This window comes from Saccopteryx leptura, chromosome 7 (assembly GCF_036850995.1).
Source record: "Saccopteryx leptura isolate mSacLep1 chromosome 7, mSacLep1_pri_phased_curated, whole genome shotgun sequence".
NCBI classification, from domain to species: Eukaryota; Metazoa; Chordata; class Mammalia; order Chiroptera; family Emballonuridae; genus Saccopteryx; species Saccopteryx leptura.
The window spans coordinates 75,061,320-75,081,769 of record NC_089509.1 but is presented as its reverse complement, the minus strand read 5'-3'; the positions used below and the strand labels follow the sequence as shown (position 1 = coordinate 75,081,769).

The window sequence follows — 20,450 nt, the reverse complement described above, 5'->3', positions numbered from 1 at the left end:
TACCATTTTCAGTACTAATCAAATCAGCATTTGTCACAGTAAAGTCATTGCAGAGCATGAAGTAAGATTTTTTCCAGAAAAGTAATTTTAATTAATAGCAACAATAAAATATATATTTTCATAAAAGAAGTGTAGCAACACTCTTCCTCTCAATGGCCGTATCTGTAACTTACAGGAGGACCTTGAGCACCAGCATGTCCCTGAGGTCCAGGTTCTCCTCTTTGTCCAGGAGCTCCATTTGAACCAGGAGATCCTGCAGGTCCAACTTCACCCTAAGGGGTAAGCCCTAAATAGTTAGTTTCCTTTGCCACTTCTAATCTTTTATCCAGTTTAAACCCATCTCTCAAAGGTTGGAGTTAAGATGACTATACAGTACATACTTTATCTAAAGATGATTATATATACTCTATCTATGAATCATTAACCATAAAGTCAGAGAAAAATGATAACTATGCATATGACTGTGTTATCACTGTGTACCAGAAAGTGACTGGGAAAAGAGAAGTGGTGTCAGAAGAGATAGCAGGAGAGTTGAATGCCAAATATAAGACAGTTTTGGAACCTAGAAAGAGGGTAAAGGGGTTCAAACACAATTGGCTTCCAGTGGTAAGCACTTAATAAAGTATATAGATATCATATTATGAAGTTAGATATCTGAAATTTATGTAATGTGATTAACCGATATCATCCCCAATAAGTTTAATTAAAAAAATAGGGCTTTAAAGATCTTTACAGACAGAAGATATTCACTTGACCAATAAAATCATTTTTAAGAAGCAATAATTTTGTTGTCTCCAAGATACATTTTATATTCTTCTGTCAAAATATATGCTTACCTTAGCACCAGGGGAACCAGGGAATCCTGCAGTTCCAGGGGGACCGGGTGGGCCCTGAAAAAATTAAATACCATTTCAAGAGGTCTCAATCAAGTAAACTGAAGCTAACACTACTAATAAATATTATAATATGTGAGCACACACACAATACAGAAGAAAATTATACATATAAAATAGATTTATAATTTATATGTGAATAATATATGGTGAAACCATGTGGTAAAATAAAAAGAGTAATATCTAAAGTTACAAAATTTGGATCTCTCCCCCCAACTTCTGCCATAAATTCTGTGATTTCATTCATGCAGGTTACTTAGCCCGAGCTTTCATTTATAAAATAGAGGTAACATTATTATCTGTCTTAATGTCATGTCCAATACTGGCTATTAACTAATAATGTACAGAGTTTAGCAAATTAGTTAAGTGTAATAAGGAATATCAGCTTTTTTTGTTTATGAGTTTAGAATTTTTAGATTGTTTCTAGGTTTTATTGATGGGTTTAATGTCAATTTGAATCAGATGTTTATGAACAATGCTGGGTCTTGGGTAACAATATATTGTTTTAATATTCCACAATCCATAATCTATCATTACCCTGAAGCAAATCAGGGCTAAACAGAAAGTTACTTACTGGTTGTCCATCACTTCCTCGAGCACCATCATTACCTCGAGCCCCCTATAAAGAGAAGTTTGTATTAAATATCTTCTTAATTCTAAAAGACTGGTGACAGGTAATATTTTAATTAAAATTCTGACTCAATTGACTTGGGTTTTTTTTAAGTATACTGAAATCTGCTTACTGATTATATACATATTAGAGTCAAATTGTTAAAATCCATATTTATAGCAACAATCCAATGTAGAAGGATTGGATTTTGTAGTATACAAACTGAGTGTGAATTAATGGTTCTAATAACATGTGCAAAGTTAACACACACAACACATTCCTCAATAGGAATAATAACTATAAAACATTTGTTTTCCTATAATTATGGCTAAAATTTTATGGAGATGACTTTAAGTGCAATTGTGTAGAAAAGAAGTTTTCTTGCTGATTGTCACAGCCTGAGAAGGGGGCTGAGACCCTTAACTGTGACTCTGGGATGAGATGGCGCTACGTTGCCAACAATACTCACTGCGGCTCCGGGAAGTCCTGGCCGTCCTCTCTCACCAGGAGCTCCTCTTGGACCCTACACAGTAAAATAGAAAGTACGGTTAAGCTTTCAGCTTGAAATGTGTAAGAACTGTTGCTGAAGGAGCAAGGCAACTTTGGAGTTAAATGGAGGTTAACAATGAAACTAAAAATTTATAAAAATCCTAGTTACCATGGGACCAGGAGCACCATTTTCACCGGGAAGACCATTTTCACCCTAGAAACAGAAAAGATATTATTATTTTATGTAACAGGAAGAAAAGTTTTAGTTTTTTAGATATAACATGTTATGAAAAGATTATGGAACCCAAGAAAAAGATAGACATTTTAACAATGTCAAATTTTTGTATCATTCTTTTTATTTACCAGAAATCTGTTTCTATATTTTAAAAACTTGTGGACTCAACAGCAGTACACAGAGTTATACAGGGATGTTTATTTATTCCCAATCTACACAGTTTAAGTTATCAGCTTTCATGGAAGCTTTAATAGAACATTTCAGTTAGTCACTATTATATAGCTCCTAAAATGCAGAATTTAGGTAAATTTCAGAAAAAGTTAAGCCTCAAAATATATTTCTTAAATAAATTTACTTATAAAATATGATTTTTTTCTGACTCACCTTTAATCCAGGAGCACCTGCTTCACCCTTTTCCCCATTTCTTCCATCAAAGCCCTATGAAATATATAATATAGTAAAAATATTAAAATCTGTTAATAACACAGAATGCCTGAAAAGTTTACATTGAAATTTTTTAGTAGTTTTTTACATAATATTTTCAATATTAACTTAAATCATTTAAATCTCCTTTAAATAAATTGAAGATGTTTGACATTGATTTTACAGTATAAAAAAAACCCTTAACTAATTAAAAAGTATAATTTAGTCCAATTAAGAACTGCCTTAACTGTAAAGAAGCAAATATCAGTTCCATAGGTTTTATTTCTATTAAATTGACTGATCTTTGGCTCATTGGTGGAATCTATCTATATTTTGGATATCATAAACTTGCTTAATTCTATCTGTAAGTCATATTGATTAAGTCACTGAATACACATAACTATTATATTTTGAAGTTTTTCTCTGATGATTATAGTAAGAAAATTAAATTATTCTTTCCCAAGTCTTTTATACACTTAAGATCAATTTAATTACTTTGTATAAAATAACCAGTTTGTTGTTCGAATCAACCATTTTTGGCACCTACTCAACTGTCCAATAATATCGGTTAGGTAAGTATATAATACCAAGTGAAAAAGCTTACAGTCTCTTTAGAAACTCTACTTACTCTGTGTCCTTTCATACCAGGAAATCCAGGCATGCCAGCTGGACCTTTCATACCCTAAAATTAATAAATTGAAAATATTTTAATGAACCTTCAAAGAGCATCACGATCGAGCATTAAATGCCTTCTATTTTTAAGTTTATTTCAACTTAATTATATAATAATTTTCAAGCTAAGATCATTGTGATTACTCCAATTAATTCAGTGTATGCTAAAGTCTTACTGGAGGTCCAGGCAATCCTCGCTCGCCAGGTCGTCCAGGTCTCCCTGACTCCCCCTAGATAGAGAAAAAATAATACACAGGTGTTTGCACAAGTGAAAGTACTTTGTAGCCAATTAACAAAATGATTAATTTGCATTTTTCTCACCAAGAACTTATGAAAATGGTTGAACTAAACATATAACTGTGAGACCGGCTTTCTTAATAGAAAGAATGAGGATGGCTTTTACCACCTTAATGTAAACTTATGACTGATGAAGGCATCTGTCATCACGGAAATATTATGATTGTATCTCAATCCACTGAAAAGAATTTGCAATTGGAAATTAAGTGGGGAAGAGAGAATGGCGTAGTATTAAATGCTTTTGTAAATTTTGAAATTTATAAAGTCCTGATACCGATTTTTTTATTATAAGAGGCAAAAAGAAGAAACTCTTAATCCCTCCTGTTAAATGACATAGTTACTGGATAGGTCCTTTTAACAGAGTCAAGAAGCACATCTGACACTTCCGCTAGTTTGGAATTTGAAACATTATATGTAGTTATGCAAATACTGTACAGATATTCAAAGATTAATATGAGCTAAAATGTCGTTAAGATACTAACAATTTTTGAATACGGCTTTTCTCTCTAAAATTGTGGCATATGGTGTATGCTATTTAGAATATTCAAAGTTGAATTTTGCTGTATCTTATTCAATTCTTAAAAACTTACATCTTTTCCAGCAGGACCAGATGGACCCATAGCACCAGGGGGTCCAGGAGGGCCCTGAAAATAAGGGAAAAAAGAAACAAATAAATTTGTAGATTTTTCTGTTACAGTCAAACTGTTATTATATATTATATGTATTGATGAAAAGCAACTGCCTTTTGAAAAGTACTCTCAATATTTCTCATCAAGAAAATGACACATTGAGTGAATATTATACCTATATTATATCCAATTTTTACTGTTCGTTAAATTTATTTTAATGAAAATTTAAAATATCATGTATCTGTGTGTTATATCACATGTACGTATTTATAAACTTAGATGCACTTTTTACTTTTTTGAGATAGTGACTTTTTAAATATATAGGAATTTCCAAATATTTTGAAATACTGAACTAACTTCATCTTACCTGCTTGTTTACACAGCATGTTTTCTTGCGGAACTTTGTTGGATTATGTTTATTTCTACTAAATTGTTTTTAAAAACATATATAAGAGTAAATATGAAGGTGAACTGAGTGTCTCTAGAAAAACTAAACCTGTATTTAAGAGATAAAGTATTTGTATCTGCACCTGTAAGTGGGGTCTTTTGATGGCTAACTGGCCAGAGAATTCTTAGAGTAAATAGTAAGTGCCTCTAAAATATTTAAACTATTAAAGATTTGCGAAACCCATTCAATTATTATAAAAATACCACTTATTATTATTAATTGAAAGCATAAACTTAATCTATACTTTGTAGGAACCTATGGTTATGTTTTAGAAAATGAATGTGGCTTCCATATAGAATTTTTAATTTATTAAATATAGATATAATTGTTACTTACTGCAGGACCAGCTTGCCCAGGTTCACCAGGGGCACCTTGGTATCCTGGAGAACCCTAAAATGTAGAATAATATGTAAATATTTTTAAAGTAATACAATTCTTCATATAATTCATTTACATTTTGAAGACAGTATGAAATCAGAACTTTTAAGAATAGTCAGCAAAATGAAACCAAAATTTTTTTGTATTAGAACAAAGTTATTTTATTCCGTTTCATCCACTTCATTCCATTGAAACTGAATTGTTTCAAATCTGAAGTCATATTACATGCAAATTAAACTTGTGGTTTAATTTTACCAAAGTTTTGATTGCTAATAGTTGTTGATGAGAAAGAAGTAAATATAAAATTTCAACATCTTTGCAAGAATGATAGTTCCTAGGTTGTGACTTCCCTGCTTGATTGGGATTATGCATGCTGGAATGGTTCATTTATAGCAGCATCTACATTATATGAAGAAGAAAACACAGTTAATGACTATACTTACAGGGGATCCAGGATGACCAGATGTACCAGGGGGGCCGGGAGGGCCTGGAGGACCCTGGAATATAAAGTTAAAAAATAAACAGAAAATAAATGCACCTGAAATAAACTTAATTCAAGTATTGAAGAGATGCCTTGGTTTAGTAATAATACTGATATCTAAAAATGTGAACATACCTCAGTATGTAATAACTATTTCTAAATATGATTAATTTTATTATATTACAATCAAGATAATTTTTAAATGTCATTCTAAATAAAATTCCAACAAAATCAACAAAAATTATTGGTGACTATTATAAAATGTTGGCCTGAAACCTCCAAATAGGTTTTAAAATCTGGAAAAATAAATGAGAAAGGCTAATAAAACTCCTTCAATATTAGGATACTTGTACAGGTGAAGAAATCTTTTTTTTTTTTTTTTTTTTTTTTGGCTTGGCAACCCAATTCACTGTAGAAACATAGTTATCTGCATATTTTAAAACCTAAATTCTAAATATATTATATTATGGTGTAATCAACCCAAAAGTTCTCAACTACATCATGAGTTATGCAGACATGAAGGTTTAGATATGCATGTGAGAATCATCAATATTTGGGATTACAATGAATTACAAATATAATCAACTGGCTTATCACTTTTCAGAACTATAGATAAGGCTAGAAAACGTTCAGTGTTGTAACCTGCGATTTTTAAAGACTGTGAATAAGTTTGTAATTAAATTTTCTCTTGTAACTTCTATAATATTAGTAGGTTGTCACTTTTTAGCTTTTTAAAGTAAAAACTGTATATCTGATTAAAAAATAAGATTTATAATATGAATGTAGCTGAATAAGACCAGATACTAACATAGTTATTATAATTATCTTTCTGGCTTTGAAAGACACCAAATATATATATATCATAGCTCCTAAAACTTCAGAGATTTGTAAAATTCCCTTTTTGTAATTTATGTGACTTTTAATGGTCTTTCTTTAATTGATCATTTGACTGTATTAGTTAAAATTTTGTCCTTTTTAGTTTTCAAAGTCACAAATATGGAGTCCAATGACCTGAGAAATAATCCTTCATAATCCTGAAAATTTAGTGTCATGTTTCATTTGCAATATGCACTTTTTTTTTGGCAATGAAATAATAATCTTTCCTAGTGTTGTTCCTCCTGAGAGCTCTGTCCACAACCAGATCACTTGCATGGTGCACCATGCATCACACGCATGTGCTCGGGTTTCAGAGTTGCTATTTTCTTCTATCAAAACTCTAGGTCATTTATATCAAAAGAAACCCTTTGGGCACAATATGAATAGCTATCATTGCAGCAGATGAACTTAAAGACTTGGTGAATTCTGGAAATAATTCTATTAGATTCCCAGATTTGAGGTAAAACAGATTGTAATATTGGATATGCATCACTGAAAAAATGTCATCTAGAAAGTAGCATTTAATTAACAAAAAGACAATTAAAGAAAATTCTGAAAGTAAGACTATATGAGTGTGAGACCTAAGCATGAAGGCAGGTGGGTCCTGGAGTAGGTGATCATATAAGGAAGAAACAAGTGGCCAAACAGGCATAAAATGAGAGGTGGTGAGGAAAAAAAATTAGAATTGAAAGACTATGATAAGCCTACTAATTTCTTCCCCATTCTCAGTAGAGAACAAGCTATTTTATGCAATTATATTATCACTAGAAGAACAACCATTCAAAATTTAACAAATACTCTAAAATGTTGAGAAATGTTTGTACATACAGCTGGCCCGGGGTAGCCTGTGATTCCTCCTACTCCAGACTTGACATCGTAAGAGGACTCGAACTGGGGAGAATAGTTCTGTAGCAAAAAGACCAGACAGATATGATCATGTTCATATATACATCATAGTTCTTTTCAAAAGCATTTAGAAGAAGTGCATACAACATCTACTATTCGCTGAAACTTCCTTTATGCCAGAAGATATGTTAGGTATTATTTAATTATCTTACTGATCTTGTTTCTCTGCAGTTTTAGATATTCCACAGAAATAGTTGCTTTGTAATTCAGAAATCATTCATCTAATTGCATGCAATGTTAACCTCAAATAATTTGTTCCTATATGCTCTTACCCAAAATATTGTTTCTAAGCGATATTCACAACATTAAAAACAACATGTATAATCTGACCTTCTCATTTTGAGCAGAAAAATTGAGAAGTCAAATTATTTTCCCAATAGTAATGATACAAGTACAATTTATATCCCTTGACTTTTCATTAATATGCAGAACCGATTCAACCCAAAGAAACATCAGTATAGGAAATAAGACTAGAATAAGTGAAAGGTTCATGTGTTTATTGGATTTCTTTGAAGATTATATATATATTGAATGGTAGGTTTAACAATGGATTCTGTTTGGTACCAGAATAAGAACCAGTTAGATGATGATCTTTGCTCCCTGTTGAATTGATATTTGAAAATAATTTTTTAAAACTCATAGTGATTTGTGTTTATGTTTTTTAGTTTCTCCTTTCTCTAACACAACAGAACTTTTGTTTTGTTTGTGTGGTTGTTTGACATGCAGAGTTAGTTATTTGCGTGCTTTTCAAGAGGAGTAAGTTATACTATGAAGAGTTGGCAAGAGTAGTTGCATAGGCTTCTATACTCCTGTCAACATGAAGTCAATAAGGAGTGCTCACAGCTCATCTGCTTTTCATTCAAACTTTCAGAGACTTTACCATTGTGGTTATAAGGAAATAGGCACAATTGCAGCAATTCCTAATGTTAATTCTTTTCAGAGTTTATTTCTCAAACATAGTGCATATGTTATATGCCTGCTGAGAAGTTGGGAAATTTTTCAAAAATACAGTAGCAATAGCACTAGCATTATGACGAAGAGTAAATATTTATAAATTACTTAGAATAGTGCCTAGCACTTATAAGCACTAAATGAGAATTTGTTAATATATAAAATCAGAGAATAGATAAGGAATTCACAAAAGTGAAATGCAATACAGATTAAAGAGAAAGAAATGAGTAGGTAGTTTTAATGAGGGAGGGGGATCTTTGTCCTGGAATTTATTACCTGACCACCTGTAGGGCATGATTCACAGATTCCAGGGGGGCCGGGAGAACCAGGGGAACCTGGCTGTCCTGGAACACCAGGATCGCCATTTCTGCCAGGAATACCAGGAGGACCCTAAAAAAAATCATAGAAAAAAGTTAATAAACTAGTGAGAAGTCCAAGTGACACAAACTGTAGCTTCTCTGGTTTATAATATGAGAAATCAATATAAATAATACATTTTCTTGGGAATATATATATATATATATATATATATATATATACACCTTTTAAACCAAATCATGTGAACAATTTCAGTGTCATTTATTCCTCTGTATGCTGGCCTTTATTTCATTGTTGAAACTGATAATGGGGATGAAGACAGTATATGAAATCTGGAAAGCTCCAATCAATTATGGATTCTTAGTCTGAGTTATTTTGTATCATTATTTAAATACATGCTACCAAAGGAAATATATTTATATAAATAATGAAAGTTCAAATATAAAAAGACTATTAGGGGGAAAAAAGCAAACTATCCAAGGACCTAATTTCATTCCACAGAAGAATGTTTACTTACTGGATCTCCTTTGGGGCCTTGAGGTCCATAACCATTAGGAGGGCGAGTAGGCTAATAAATGGAAAAGATACAGATTAAAGACATGGGAACAGCTTGCCCATGAAGCATGTCCCCGTTTGCATATTTATTTATTATCCCAAATTGTATCCAATCCAAATTGTATCCAATCTCTAGTTTTAAGGGAAAATATCCACCTTTTACTTATAATACCAACATGATGTTTGACAGACATTACTTTCACTTCTTTTCATACTCTTATAATATAGAACAGCGGTTCTCAACCTGTGGGTCGCGACCCCGGTGGGGTCGCCTAAAGCCATCGGAAAATACATAATGCATATCAGGTATTTACATTCCGAATCATAACTGTAGCAAAATTACAGTTATGAAGTAGCCACCAAAATTATTTTTTGGTTTGGGGTCACCGCAACATGAGGAACTCTACTGCGGGGTCACTGCAATAGAAAGGTTGAGAACCACTGATATAGAAACTAGACATGTGTTTAATAAATCTTTAAGATATACAGTTTCTTTACACTCACTGCTGTTGGAGGCTGTGGGCAAACCGCACAACATTCTCCAAATGGGATCTCTGGGTTGGGACAGTCTAATTCTTGGTCATCACATATTATATCATCACAGAGAACAGCTCCTGAGTCACAGACGCATATTTGGCATGGTTCTGGCTTCCAGACATCTCTATCCGCATAGGACTGACCAAGATGGGAGCATCCTCCATCAACACCTGAAAAATAAGTAAGATGGTGAGCTATTTTTTTGTGTTTTGCTGAAACGTGATTTTCATTATACTATCATAACTGTTTCCAATAGCCAAAATAGAGATGGTTTGAAACAAAGAATTTACTCCTTTTATTAAACTTCTGTGACTGTCTTCTTCTGAGCATGACTATGCAAAGAAAAAAAGTTCACAAATTAAGTTACAAAGAATATCATACTCTTTCTACATAATTTGCTAAGTAGTGAGAGATTGCTTAAAATATCAAATCTGCTTATTAACGTCACATTATCACAGCAGAGTAAATTTTTTTAAGGTCAGGAAGTACTACATGTTACTTTATTTATAGGAAGAATTTAACACCAATAGAAATCACACGAACACTTAAACATTTATTTATTAATTCTACAATTGACCCAATTGCTATTCTTTGTTTTAACAGTAGATGGGAGCATTAAACTGTAAAGATAATTTTGTCACTACCTCTGAAGACTTTCTGGATTTTATTAACCTTGTTGAAAAATTCAGGGGAAAATTCAGCTCATCTTGGCAACATAACACTACCAAAATCCTGGGAAAGCTTTAACAAAGCCTATTGCACATGCTAAATATCACTGCCAACTCTGTTGGGCTTTAGTAGGTCAAGTCAATATGACATAATATACTGGATATCCCCTATGGATGGAAAGAGGTTTCCAAATGACAAATATATATATATATATTAAAAAACAAATACTGGTAAAAAAAATAAGTAAAAATAATAAGAAAAAATATGAAACATGACCATGTAAATTTGAAGCTTAAAATGATCAAAAATTTGCTTCAACCAAAATTTTGGCCTGTTTTAGCAGCTATTACCAATGAATCAGGTTAGGGTTTGCCAAAATAAAACCTGGTCTCAATTCTTAAAGCATAGTTGTGGTTTTGGTTAAATACAACTTTAGTTCTTGAGGATTACTAGAATAACTTGCCAGTATTGAGTAAGTAAGCAGGAAGTTTCTAAACATCAGCAAATTTATTTTTGCAAACAGCAAATGATGTACTTATTGATCAGTATTTACATTTTTGTAAAAAGTGAAAATTTTTATTTTATTTTCTGAGAGCCAAGATTTTAAAATGTGTGCTGAAAGAGGCCTCCCTGGAGGAAGGTAAGTAGTTAACAACCTCACTTTCTTGCCTGTCCCAAGAGGCCTTTGAATGGATCCTGATACTTGTACATCTGGATACTATATATAACCATGAAGATCACCTTCTTAAGTTCCTGTTTCTACATCCCCCTCCATATCTAAGTAGTAATGATTTAAGTTTATAGGTTTAGCTGGTTTAGTATAAGTTCACAGAAAAGGAGAATTTCAGAAACAATAAACTTCTCAGTCTCCTGAAATTGCCTCCATTCCTGTTTCCATTTATGTGTGCAGATGTAACTTTCTTGATCTTGTGCAACACCCTTGATTGATTCAAGAAGTTTAAAAATTCATTTTAACTTTGTGTTACAATTATCCAATGTAGTCTATAGCTAATAAAAGAAAACATGATTGTTTTATTGCAATTTTAAGTAGGCAAGTTATTCTAGTTTCTCCTTCATATTTAAAAAAGAAATACTGTCTAAGCTTTTAAAGAATCATTTCTTTACATTTAGCATGAAAACTCAATGCCAAATACATACCTAATGCAAATGAAGTAGGTCTATTTAAATGGTGTTAAGAAAGGTATACTTAAGAAGGATGCAAACCGTTTTTCATAATATTATAAATAGTAGTAATACAAGAGGGTCTAAGCATTAAACTCATTTTTCTCTAAACATAACAGACCTCTTAAATTTAGGAACTAAGTTCACTGTTTTTCCTGCAAAGATCTGAAAGTTTTAATGAGATGGAAACTTGTTTAATAAAATTGCACTAAATACTTTCTTTGATCTTTGCATTGGCTTCCTTTTCTTAAATTAACATTAAATTTCATTAAATTAACTTTATAAAATATTCCAACAGATTAGTTTTAAGTCAAGCTTTCCCCATTAATAATGTGGATTTCAGGCTTCCCTGCCCCCTTCAGAATACAACTAGAGTTTAGAGTGTTTACTATGGGTAATAATACTGTATTGTATACTTGAAATTTGCCAAGAGACTAGATCTTAAGTGTTTTCACTATACTTACACAAAGAAGTAACTATGTGAGGTGTTGGATGCATTACTTAACTTGGCTGTGGTAACCATTTCACAATGTACACATATATCAAATCATCACATTATACACTTTAGATATATACAATTTTATGTCAATGAAAATTCAGTAAAGCTGGGGGAAAATATTACTGGTTTATGCTAATGATCTTCTCAGCTCTTTGTCTCTGGACAAGATATCTTTCTATGTTTTAAATATTAGTCATTAAATACTAAGGACATATTAAAGAAAAATGAGGAAAACCATTTAAGCTAGGGTCAATTATTTTATATTTTAAATATCTTCTACTCTTATTTTCTTAAAGTGCCTCAAAATTAACATAAAATTTTCCCTTGTGTATTCATTCTTTAATGTTTATGTCCCTTTGAAAGTATCATCATATCACTAGAAATAAGTATTTTCCATTTGCTCTAGAAACTACTAAATAAATGAGCACAATATTGACTTATTAAATTTGTTAGAATTGGATTAAATTCAGTGTTATACAGACAAAAATTGTTATTTAGCCTCCTGTTTCCAAATTTTATTAGAAATCATGTGTATTATGCTTTCTAAAACACAGAGGTCTCAAAATAAAGTTTGAGTTATTTTAGAGTACCTCTTTTTTTTAAAAAGTGATGTTGGACTAAGTAATAAAAGAATGTTTAAAAAATAAGAATTAGTGCAGTTTTATGTGTTGTCATAACTTACTTCACAGACATACGAGAGAAATTTGGCTCTCCTGAAAAGTCATTTCCTGTAGAAACTTGTGGCTGAAAGTCAGACTTTTCTCTATTGCGTTACCTCAGTCACTTTGTTGAAAGAATGGTGAGTTTTGTGTAGTTTCCTCTAATTTCTTGTTTTGTGCATGACAAAATATGGCTGGCAATATCATCTCCAGGAAGCTAACACTCTTACACAGGTGTCTCATGTTTAGTTCTAGGGTCTAGATATACATGGGAAAATTATGGTGGAGTCAAGAAAAAAAAAAGATTTGTTTTCAAGAGGAATAAAATACTTCAATTAGCCACTTGCAGCATTCACAAATGGGATAGAAAATAGGATTTATAAATAATAGTCATATTACTCCCTTCTTTTCTTAGACATCTAAATTCAGAGATACTTTCATAAAAAATAAATACTTTTGCAAAAATGTTAAGTAAAAAGCAAGTAACCCAATTTTTACTACTGTACAAGTAATAGATTTTCCAATTACTTCCTTTATTGTAATTGCTTAAACTAAGTCTCCCTGTATCAATTTGTCATTAATTTTAAACTCCACCTCTCATGTTACTTGATGTTTCTGGTCCCTATTAAAAAGTACAGTTTTAAAATAAATTTATTTATGGTCACATAAGCAACTCATTAGACTAAATCACCTCCTTACTGGGATCTCAATTACCAAACAAAATGAAGGTGGTATATGACATAATCCACTCATAGCTTCTTTTATTTCCTAGCTCTCTTGTTTTGGAACTTTGGAGAAAAATAAAACCAAGTAACATAATCTAATATTTTTAGAGATCCTTAAAGCTTTCCTTTTTGTTTTCAATCTTCAAATGTTCATTTATGCTGATTTTATTATATCTAAAAGATAATGCAAACTGTTGGTTTTAATTCCATTTCTGTAGTAAAAATAATATTCCCTAAAACCATAATATTCCAAATGGTTTATTTAGCTTGAGTGACAAGTTTAATATTTTTCTTTTCTGTTTTTCTTGCTAGATATGACATGTAAGTTATCATAACACTATTTTCCTGGTTTTTTTTTTAGAAAGCTGAATATTTTGTAAGTGTATATGAAGTTTATTTAGCTTCCAACTGAAATGTTTGGCTTTGAAATGACACTGGTGTTAAAGAGAACGTATTTTTATTAAATATGTTTTTGTTGCTTGTGTATTTATAGAATAGCTTTAAATATGCTTTGAAGGGAAGATCTGTAAACCTATACAGATGGATAATTTCAATTTTAAAATGTTTTGTATGGACAAGGTAGATTCTGCTTCTTCTTGTCTCTACCAAAAAAAACTTTAGGAATCATCATTTCTAGATGTTTTTAGACGTTTTCTTATGGTATTTTTTTTACATATAAATGGGTGATTTTTATGTCTCCAGCTAGAAATTTCCTGCAAGGTGATTAATATTTGATTAATATTTTGTCCTGCAAAAAAAACAAAAACTAATTAGAGAATTATGATGAGAAATATCATATATCTAACAGTCAGCAATTGTGTTGTGATATAATCAGATTAGTGATAAATTATACAAATTTTTAAGAAAATATATGCTACTTCTTTTATTATATTTGAAAACATCTTTAAATATTATATTTGATAATCAAAATTTAATATCTTACCTTTGCTTTCACTAGTAATTTTTACTAGTAATTTCATTTTCTAGTGTTAGTAAAACATATTAGACAGAGCTTATATGGTATCTCCTAGGTTGTAGTCACTGTTGAGTGTTTTGCATATCTATTTTACTTACTCTGCCCAAAGGCCCTATGATGTAAATGCTATCATAATCTTCATTTTACAGATGAGTAATCTGAGACACAGAAACATTAAGTAATGTCCCCAAGGTTATATGCCAAGGGGGTGAAGCCAAGATTTGAACCTAGAAAAGCTCTTTCTTAATTTGATACTCTCAATAACTGTGTTTCATTCCTTTTCTGTAGAGTATCTTTCCTATCTATTCTCAAACCAAGAAGTTAACATCTGGAATTTAATGATGTTGTTTATTTTCTCCTGACCTAATGAGAAAGTGTTACGTATATCTACAAGGCCACCCTAATGACATTTAGACCACCAATAGGATTAACACATGACTGCAAAAACTACATTTATTTTACAACATACAGAAAAATAAGATTCCAACAGGAACAGCAACAACAACAAACAGATAAGACTTCTGTATCCAATGTCAAAAACATTATTAGGATGTTGCAGTAAGACATCAATTTTTAGAATATATATATAGTTACCTTACCAAATAATTCATATTAATGAACTAAATTTGTTAGATGCTTCCCTTCTAAGTTTAGACATTATGAACATACTATGCAGGTCCAAAAAATATTTCTCTGATTTTAATTAACTTGAGGAACACAGTCTCTGTTTGCCATCGTCCACACCAAATACTAGGGAAAGCAAAGTTTCAGAAAAGTAAATGCCATTTTACTGAAGCAGTAATTTCTCAATGTGAGTTTTAAAAGCAAATTGAATTTTTAATAGTAGTGGATTCTTTATCTTTGATTTTTATACTTTTGAGCATTTCAATTTTTGCCCTCTTGTTTGAACTTTTCCTTTTGTTCATGAAGATTACATTTAAATGGCAGTTCTTGACCTCAGTTATGGAAAATACAAGGGATTTGTTAGTTAATCTGAAAGGAATCCACTTATGCTGTGTTTTCATTAAGCACAGACAGACATTCTAGTGGTTAATGTAACTCCCCAAACTGCAGTTAACAAATGATTTGTGTAAGAAAAGCTATCTCACTTTTTCCGTTGTCATCTTGACATAAAACAGGCAAACTTTCCCCTTTGAAAACTCTGAATCTTTTTTTTTTTTCTTTACACCATATGACTCCTTCCCACCCTCTCTGAGTGTGGAAAACAGTGAGACTGAGCTTTTTTCCAGGGAAAACTGTTTTACAAGAAACCCTCCACTGAGACGTTTCCAGAATGTTATTGTAGACCTGAACACTTTACAAATGTTCTTCATGTCCAGTAAAGGGAATAACATCTTTCATGCTTAAAACTTTAACTCTTAAGCAATCTACTTTAATCACTTCAAGACGGTGATATCATTTGATGTTCCAAAATGAAAGAATGGGCTATAAAACCTTCGGAACTCGGCATCAGAGTCATCCACAATGAAAACCATGGGGTTTCAGTAGATGGCACTCTTCTCTCTGAATGACAATTCAAGGTCCAGTATGTACCCTGTAAGTGTGGAACAGGGTCTTTTCTGAAGAGCTATCTAAAGGCTCAACTCTACTATGGAAAACTTACAGCCAATGGTTCTAGATTTTTAAAAATAAGCCTGTAATAAGATATCAATCCAGGAATCTTCACTAATTAAAAGGCACACACTTGTCTTCTTTCCTAGAATTGTTCCAATGAATTTGCTGGCTCCTACAATCCTGAGATTGATTTAATTCCAGAAGCTAATCAGAATATCTATTACCTATAGGCCTTTAGATCATTTGATGTTGAATACTTTGGAGGTAGTAAGAAAATACAAGTTATCATTAATGAAAAACACAATATTTTGTATTAATATTTAGAATTTATATTATAGGACTAAAGATAATTTCTGTTAAAATTATAGAGTTACCAATTCAAAGTGGAGTGCTTAACAAAAAAAAAAAAAAGAAAGAAATCTACCTTTTGAAATGTATTAGCTCATATATTTTCTAGGACAATACATCATTTTTTAGTATCTCTTTTCAATGACTGAGAGCAACAAAAATAAGAAAATGTATGTACTCTGAATTTAATGTATAATTTATCTGTTCTAGTTATCTAGAATTTAACAAAATTTTGGTTCTAGTCTCAACTCATTTTCTAGTTATGCACTCTCAACCAAAGCACTGAGTCTGTGTTAGTTGTCTGACACTGAAACATATAAGTAATTATGCATTGTCTCATCTTAAAGGTAGAATTGTTTCTAGTGAGTTTTATGCTAGAATTCTGTTAGTTAGGTATGTTTTATTTTAGGGGCAACACAAACCAAAAAACTTAAATGCTACTTGATAATAGGCACTGATTCTCTGAGTGCATTCATAGTTTTGTAATTCTAAAACAATTAAAGGCCCACAGTTAATTGTCACAGTGGAATGATCAGAATACCAAAATATAAACTCAAAAGTTAGGACTCTCAAAATATAGTTTATCTTCCTGCCCTATGAAGCAATATTATTTAGTAATATCTTTCCGTGTATCTATCTAATAAGTTGTGCTAAGATATATCCAATAAAGACATCAAAACCTTGAAAAATATTTTTAAAAATTTATTTATTATATATAGAATAGTTATATGTGGAATTTTGAAAATGGCCATAATATCAAATAGTATTTAAATATTTCCAAATAGTATTTAAATATTGTTACTATTGTGTGTATTTGTATTTGGCAATATGTTATAATTAATATACTTATTTTCTTAAGAAAGTAGTATTTACTATTTAAAATTTATATAATATTCATACATCTTATTACAAACTACAGAATCCAGCTGTGTGTAATCTTTATATTGGCATTGGTTATGTAACTCTGCCTGTCAGCCACTAGGCGGTGAGTCTTTATACTTAAAATTTGGCATGTTTATAAACTACAGGAAATATAAAACAGACCACATTTCTCCACTGGTGGAATAAAATACATGAATTAAAAAGAACTTTCACGAATTTATAAAAAGATCACAATTCTTTGTGAGGACATGTTTTATATTCCAGGAAATTTGTGTGAGTAGACTAGAAGTTAGCGTTAGAGTTGTGCTGTTTCTTTCTGATATTCTCAAGGCATACATAGGAAACCCATATCCCAGAACTATTTAAACTTTTCTCAATGTGTTGTATACTTAGCCACCTCCTGTAACCTCCCCAAAGTTAATCCACTAGCAGAATTTTCTTGTAAAACCTATAGGGAACATAAGATGTCCTATCTTAAAATACTTCAACTCATTTTCATGACGAACAAAAACAATAAGCTAAACAAAATCCCTTTCAACTTCTTTTTAATTTAAAAGCACACAAATGTGTCAGCAAAATTTCATAGCTGTTTATCATTTTCTGCAGCTAAAGAGAAAAATAATTTTTTTAAAAAAATTATGTGATGGAAAGATAATATAGGTATCAAACATTTTTTCCTCCCTAAAGTTGAATTTAGAAGAAAAATAGCCATAGTGCTTATAAAGACTTATAGCCACTAGGCAATGACAAATATTTTGTCAGTCTTTGAATTAAATACCAAAGGTTTGCAGTCTTTCCAACCAATGGGAACTCTGTGATTTATTTCTTTTTTTTTAGAAATCAGAAGAATTTAAAAGCTTGAAAAAGGTAAAAATCTTTGTTGAGATTAGGGTGTGGAAATAGTCACTTGGTATTCTGGCCAAGGCCTGGGAGTTGTAGCATTTTCTGGGAGGGACATAACAGGGAGAAAAAGGGGAAAGAAATAAAAAGAGGATGGAGGACTGAGGATTCTAGGAAAGAAGGGAGGAGGCAAGAGGAGAGAAGAAAGAGATGGAGGAATAGGAAGGACATGTGAGGATGAAGGGTGGGGTATAAAGGAAGGGAAAAAAGAGGAGGAGAGTTGAGGAGAGATGGGCTTGCCTAGGAAGGGGGTGGGGTGATATGCATGCGAAAGAATGAAAAAGGGGAGGAGGTGTGAAGGATCCAAAAAGGGAGGAGAGATTAGAAGAGAGGGTAGGAAGGAAGGAAGAAAAGGATGGGGGGATGATGAGAGCAAGGAATATGGGTGTTTCTTTTCTTTTGTGGCAGTAGGTTGAATATAAATAAAGAAATGTTATTGGGTGTTTTTCCCCTGCTTGCATATATGACTTTAAGGACATCAAAGATATTGGGTACTTAAAATAAAGAAAATAATTTTTAGATACCATGTTTGCAAAAACTATAGGTTTAAATGTCAACATTTTTTATTATGCGCAAAAAGAAATTGATGTGTCATGATTTCTTCTAGCACTTTAAAATTAAATATTTAAATATTTATTTCTATTTAGGTTTGTATTTCAATATAACTAGGATTTTTATGACCAAGAGAAATACATAAATTAAAAGGAATATTTTCACATAATCAAATAATGAGACAGATATGGTTTTGAGGAAATTAGAACATGAAAACCATTGTTTGCACTTCTTAGAAAATACAACAAATGAACCATTTTGATCAAACTGTGTTAGTGTCTTTATCTTGTTTGCAGAAAAGTCAAACATTTCTGTTACAGATATGTTTTAAAATATTCTCTTTATTAATGCAAATGTATGTAAAATTTAGAACATAACTAAAACACTAGATCCTTAACAACTAGTTGAAAACTATCAGAAAATATGTATTAGTCAACCATGTAAGTGCTTGTAACAGAATACAGATAGGAGCCATGAAACATATTGAGCAGTTTGAACTCATTTAAAGGTTTTAAGATATTAACTTGTTGCCATTTAATAGAAATTTATTCAGTGATTCTAATAATGTGTAGTATTTTCCTTTAGACTACTCTTATTGTATGCTATCCTTTAAATGCATTATCTTATTGGGAAAACAATGCACAATATTCTATTCTTACAAAAAATCCAGCATACAAAGGAAAGCATAAACGTATTATGAGAGACCAATAACTTCCAGACTGCCTAGGGAAGCATTCCAAGATGTTAACAATCCAGGAGGGGAGTTTTGTAAAGCCATTTTAAGAGTTTCCAGTGCCGTTAACATGAAAACAAGTTAGTACAAAAACATCTTTTCCTTAAACAAGCAGAAAACTTTTAAATACAAAATTGACAATGTTCTTTCTAAGCAAATGTAATTTTAAAAAGCACCATCACAGTCAGCTCTATGCTTTACAATTGGGAGCTTACAGAAAAGATTATATTTTAGGAGACTGAATCCCCATGATACCTTTTTTTTGCAAGCAGAAGTAAAGACAAAACTCTATAAAGTTTTTTGAGATCAGTACCTACTCACCTTCTTGGGGCTGTTGTGCCAAAATAACAGTGGGATGAAGCAGAGTAAGAAGTAACCAGGTCCCCTTTTGCACAAAGCTCATCATGTCTAAATATCAGACATGAGACTCTTTGTGCAAAAAGGAGAAAAGAAAAGCAGTTCAAAGTAGCACCATCAGTTCTTCCCTGCCCTTCAGCACCGGGCCCGTCATAAAAGTCAGCCACTGAGATTCCTTTGCTTTGGCCTTAAATAGGAAAAAGTTTGGCTTCCCTCACTTTCCAGCCCCTTTCTGAAATATGAGAGCAGCACCCATCCCCTTAGCAGTAAAAGAAATGATTAATATGTCTTTTTCTCTTATAGAAGACACAACCCACAAAGAAAAATTGCACATCTGGAGCTTGTGTGCATCTGTTTACATGTTGTTACATATTTTAATCACATATATGTTTGTGTAACTTAAGAATATATATCAAAATGCTCTGCCTTGTGTTTTAATAAGACAATTAAATGTATGCATTTTTAAAATTTCCCCTTATAATATTACCTGTATAATTTTCAGAAAGGGGCTGGTGCCCTTTGTTTGGGCATAGCTAATTTGCAAACCATATCTTCCTAGAAGTTTTTGTTTGTTTGTGTTTTTGTTTTTTGTTTTTTATTGAGATTTTTCCAGATTCCACTCTAACTTAATTTAAAGAGGGAACTGTAAAAGATTAACTGAAAGAAAAGCCTGTTGTCCCTTCTCCTAATCCACC

The 20,450-nt window shown here is 31.7% G+C and overlaps 1 protein-coding gene across 1 annotated transcript in view; it reads right to left on the bottom strand.

Annotated features, from left to right (window-relative positions):
• The window catches only part of COL3A1 (collagen type III alpha 1 chain), a 40,876-nt gene extending 20,941 nt beyond the window's left edge, over positions 1-19,935 (bottom strand). Inside the window, exons 1-16 of the mRNA XM_066344970.1 lie at positions 19,720-19,935; positions 9,666-9,868; positions 9,124-9,174; positions 8,565-8,678; positions 7,260-7,337; positions 5,518-5,571; positions 5,033-5,086; positions 4,210-4,263; positions 3,499-3,552; positions 3,279-3,332; positions 2,612-2,665; positions 2,162-2,206; positions 1,973-2,026; positions 1,468-1,512; positions 837-890; positions 174-272 (exon numbers count right to left, since the gene is read on the bottom strand). Coding sequence (XP_066201067.1) covers positions 174-272; positions 837-890; positions 1,468-1,512; positions 1,973-2,026; positions 2,162-2,206; positions 2,612-2,665; positions 3,279-3,332; positions 3,499-3,552; positions 4,210-4,263; positions 5,033-5,086; positions 5,518-5,571; positions 7,260-7,337; positions 8,565-8,678; positions 9,124-9,174; positions 9,666-9,868; positions 19,720-19,804 — 1,152 coding nt within the window. The 5' untranslated portion in view covers positions 19,805-19,935. The remainder of the gene's footprint in view (positions 1-173; positions 273-836; positions 891-1,467; positions 1,513-1,972; positions 2,027-2,161; positions 2,207-2,611; positions 2,666-3,278; positions 3,333-3,498; positions 3,553-4,209; positions 4,264-5,032; positions 5,087-5,517; positions 5,572-7,259; positions 7,338-8,564; positions 8,679-9,123; positions 9,175-9,665; positions 9,869-19,719) is intronic.
• Between the last annotated feature and the right edge of the window lie 515 nt (positions 19,936-20,450).